The 3,243-nt window shown below is 24.2% G+C and overlaps 2 protein-coding genes across 2 annotated transcripts; one reads left to right on the top strand and one right to left on the bottom strand.

Annotated features, from left to right (window-relative positions):
• Positions 1–319: 319 nt before the first annotated feature.
• On the bottom strand, positions 320–1,393 carry LOC121131159 (uncharacterized; the record flags this gene model as incomplete). Its single annotated transcript, XM_040726689.1, has 1 exon — positions 320–1,393. A coding segment is annotated over exon 1 (1,074 nt), but the record flags the coding sequence as incomplete, so codon positions are not given.
• A 798-nt stretch (positions 1,394–2,191) lies between these two features.
• Positions 2,192–2,836, top strand: LOC121131158 (uncharacterized). The gene has a single exon (XM_040726688.1). It carries the CDS (start codon positions 2,192–2,194, stop codon positions 2,825–2,827), a length of 636 nt encoding a protein of 211 aa, XP_040582622.1. The 3' UTR covers positions 2,828–2,836.
• The last annotated feature ends 407 nt before the right edge of the window (positions 2,837–3,243 follow it).

The following is a 3,243-nucleotide window of genomic DNA, read 5'->3' as shown; positions in this document are numbered from 1 at the left end:
GTTACGAAATAAAATATTATATATGAGTCTTATGAGAATTTGTGTAATTAGATTAAAAAAGTGTGCAATTTAAATTATAAATATATATTAAGAGTTCTTATAAAGACAAATAAATAAGAATAAGGAGATGTTTAAAAAATTTTAAAGAAGATGACAAGATTAGATATTTAATTTATAATTAAAATTTAGGATTATTCAATTATATTTTATTCTCTGTATAGCTAAATATATAATAATAAATAATACAATAAAAATAATCAATAAAAATTTTAATATTAAAATGCTACCCTTTTCTAAAAACAAACTCTACCACTTTTACCAAAGCTACTCCAAATACCGCACCCAATACCACAGCACTCCATCCTTTAAACAACTCACTCCATCCTCCATCTATACTCATCCCAACATACACGTCTAACATACTTTTTATAGTATCAATTCTTTTATTTAACAACTCTGTTCTCTGCTTTATCTCCAAACACACCTTTAATGACACATACAATGGTTCATATTCTGAATAGTACCACAATATCTCTGGACTGTCAAGAATGTTGCTTAACAAGTTCAAATCGAACTGTACTACGAATAATTGTCCTGTTATTCTCATTAGCTTTTTTTTGTTAAAGTCTGCACGGAGTTTTCCTCTTATTGAAAGTTCTGTAGGAAGCTCTGATATCGACGATATTATGTCTTCTATGTGTAGTTCGAAGTAATCTAATTTTACTGATTGTGCTAGTGCATTTGAGATTACCATTTTGTTGAAGTCGTCTTCTGTTTCAAGATAGAATACGTCATTGCAGAAGTAAGATTCTGAAGAAAGACCGTATAGGAATGTTTCTGATTGAATTGATTTTAGATCGTACTTGCGATGAAGGAATGGTGATATTGTACGGATGAGATAGGCTTCTTGGTTTTCTGTAAGACCCCAAAGAACTATTACACCGTATTGGAAAAAAAATACTGCTGACTCATCTCTATTCACAATATTTAAATTTTTATCTAAATCAGAGGCATCATTAACACTTATATTATTAGCATTGCTTAAGTTATTCTTACTCGAATCAAAACTAACATTTACTGCTAAGCATTCTCCATAAAAGTTTTTACTAGCATGAAACAGGCCTTTATTCCTTGACGTAAACTCTAACAAATTTTTCAAATCAATACGCTCAGCCAGTGACAAACTGGTCACTCTTTTCAATATTTTTTGATCGTGTCTATGTAGCTGTGTTTTTCTAGACTCCGGACTTATTAGTTTTAATGGAAACGCTTCTTTAAATGCTCTTAGTTCTGTTCGGTTCTTTTTTATTGAAAATGTATTGGTAGGTGTTGGGGTAGATGGGGATGATGTAGAAGAAGGAGAGATTTCGAGGGTTTGAGATGTTTTCGGCATTTTTATTTGAAATATTTTTGAAAGGTATAACAATTTAATAAATTTTTTTTATAATGTAAATAAATAAAAAATTTTAAAATAATTTTAATAAAAATTGAATTATAGGTTCTATTAATTGCTGTTTAACAATTTTATATTTAAAAAAAAATTATGATTCTAATTCTATTGTTTGGTGAAATATTTATTTTTTATTTTGTAATAATAATTTATTAATTATTAATTTTTAAAAAATAAAAGATTTTGTTAATTCTTTCTCCTAATAATATTTCTAAAAATAGAATATCAATATTTATTGAAATATCTAAAGCTAAAAAATTTTTAGAAAGAAAACATGAACTCGAATTAAGAATTGAGTTCCAGAAGTTAAAAAAGTTAAATATATAATTTTAATAAGTAATTTAGAATTAAAAATATTAGTAAATAATAATGTATTTTTATATATAAAAACTACTAAAATTTTATGAGAAAATATTATTTCTAATTTTCGTAGATTATATTAAAATTAAAGATAAATGACAATAAAATTATTTTTAAAGAACATTATTAATAGAATTCTCGACAAAATTCACTTGTTTTAAATTCGTTTTTTAATACCCAAAAATTAAAATCTAATAATAAATATTAATATTATATTAAAATAACTTTCTTTTTATATAGAATAATAGAATTATTATTATATTGTTAGGTATATACGTTATATTAGTTAACAGAAAAACTATAAAACATCTATTTGATTATTCATAAAATTTTATAATTTAAATTTTTAAAAAATATTTTAAAAATTTTTATTTTTTTAGAATGGTAAAAACTTTGAACAAAACAGACAGAAACGTAACTGAAAAGAAAGATTTACTTAAACTTAACCCAAAATGGTTATCAAAGAAAAGCGAAAAACAATTAAGAAAAAATGTTATTGAACAAAAGAAGATAAAACTGTTGAATGCAATTAAAACTCCTCCTGCAATTTTTCAATTCAAAAATTTTTTAAGTGATGAAAATTTCGAAAAATTGAAAAACATTCTTGAGAAATACAAACCAGAAAATAGCAAGGAAAGAAAAGAAAGACTAAAAGTCAATAAGGGAAAACTTGAAACAAAACCTTTATTCATTAAAAGTGGGTCTAAACATGTTGTAAAATTGATTGAATCTGAAAAGGCAAAGCTAGTTTTCATTGCAGCAGATGTTGATCCTATTGAGATTGTTCTTTTTGTTCCTTCATTATGCAAATTCAAAAACACTTCGTACTGCATTATTAAAAATCAAAAATTGTTAGGAAGTTTAGTTAATAGGAAAAGTGCAGCAATTGCCTGTATTGAAGAAGTTCGAAGCGAGGATAAAAGTCAATTTGAAAAAATAGTAAAAGAATTAAATAAGGAATATTTAGATGGACATGATTTTAATATGAAAAAGTGGGGAAATATTGAAGACAAATAAAAATTATTTTAATTTAAACCTTTAAAATTTATTTTCTATATATGGTAATATTAAAAAATTATAATTTTATCTTTTTTTTAGGGTTCTCAGTAATCTCATTTTTATAAATAGCAACTTTTAGATATTCAGGAAGTAATAATTCAATAGGAAGTGGATTCTCTGTAAATTTTTCTAAAGGTTTTATTAGTTGATTTTTCAAAATATTAATCATATAATCTTTAACGATTTTATTATTATTCAGATGATTAGAAAATTTGGCTATCCCTTATTAAGATTTTATCTAATTTGCTAATACAGTATCTAATATTATTTTTTGATAATATTGGGAACTTATTATCCAAAAATTTGAATTCATTCTTAGAGTGGTGCTTTTTATCTAATACTAAATCATTAATATGGAGTATTAGTTTATCAAT

This window comes from Lepeophtheirus salmonis, unplaced genomic scaffold (assembly GCF_016086655.4).
Source record: "Lepeophtheirus salmonis unplaced genomic scaffold, UVic_Lsal_1.4 unplaced_contig_19050_pilon, whole genome shotgun sequence".
Lineage (NCBI taxonomy): Eukaryota > Metazoa > Arthropoda > Copepoda > Siphonostomatoida > Caligidae > Lepeophtheirus > Lepeophtheirus salmonis.
This window is presented reverse-complemented; position numbering and strand designations above follow the sequence as displayed.

Coding starts and splice junctions, on each gene's coding strand:
- LOC121131158 (XM_040726688.1), top strand. CDS start 2,192: ATGGTAAAAACTTTGAACAAAACAGACAGAAACGTAACTGAAAAGAAA.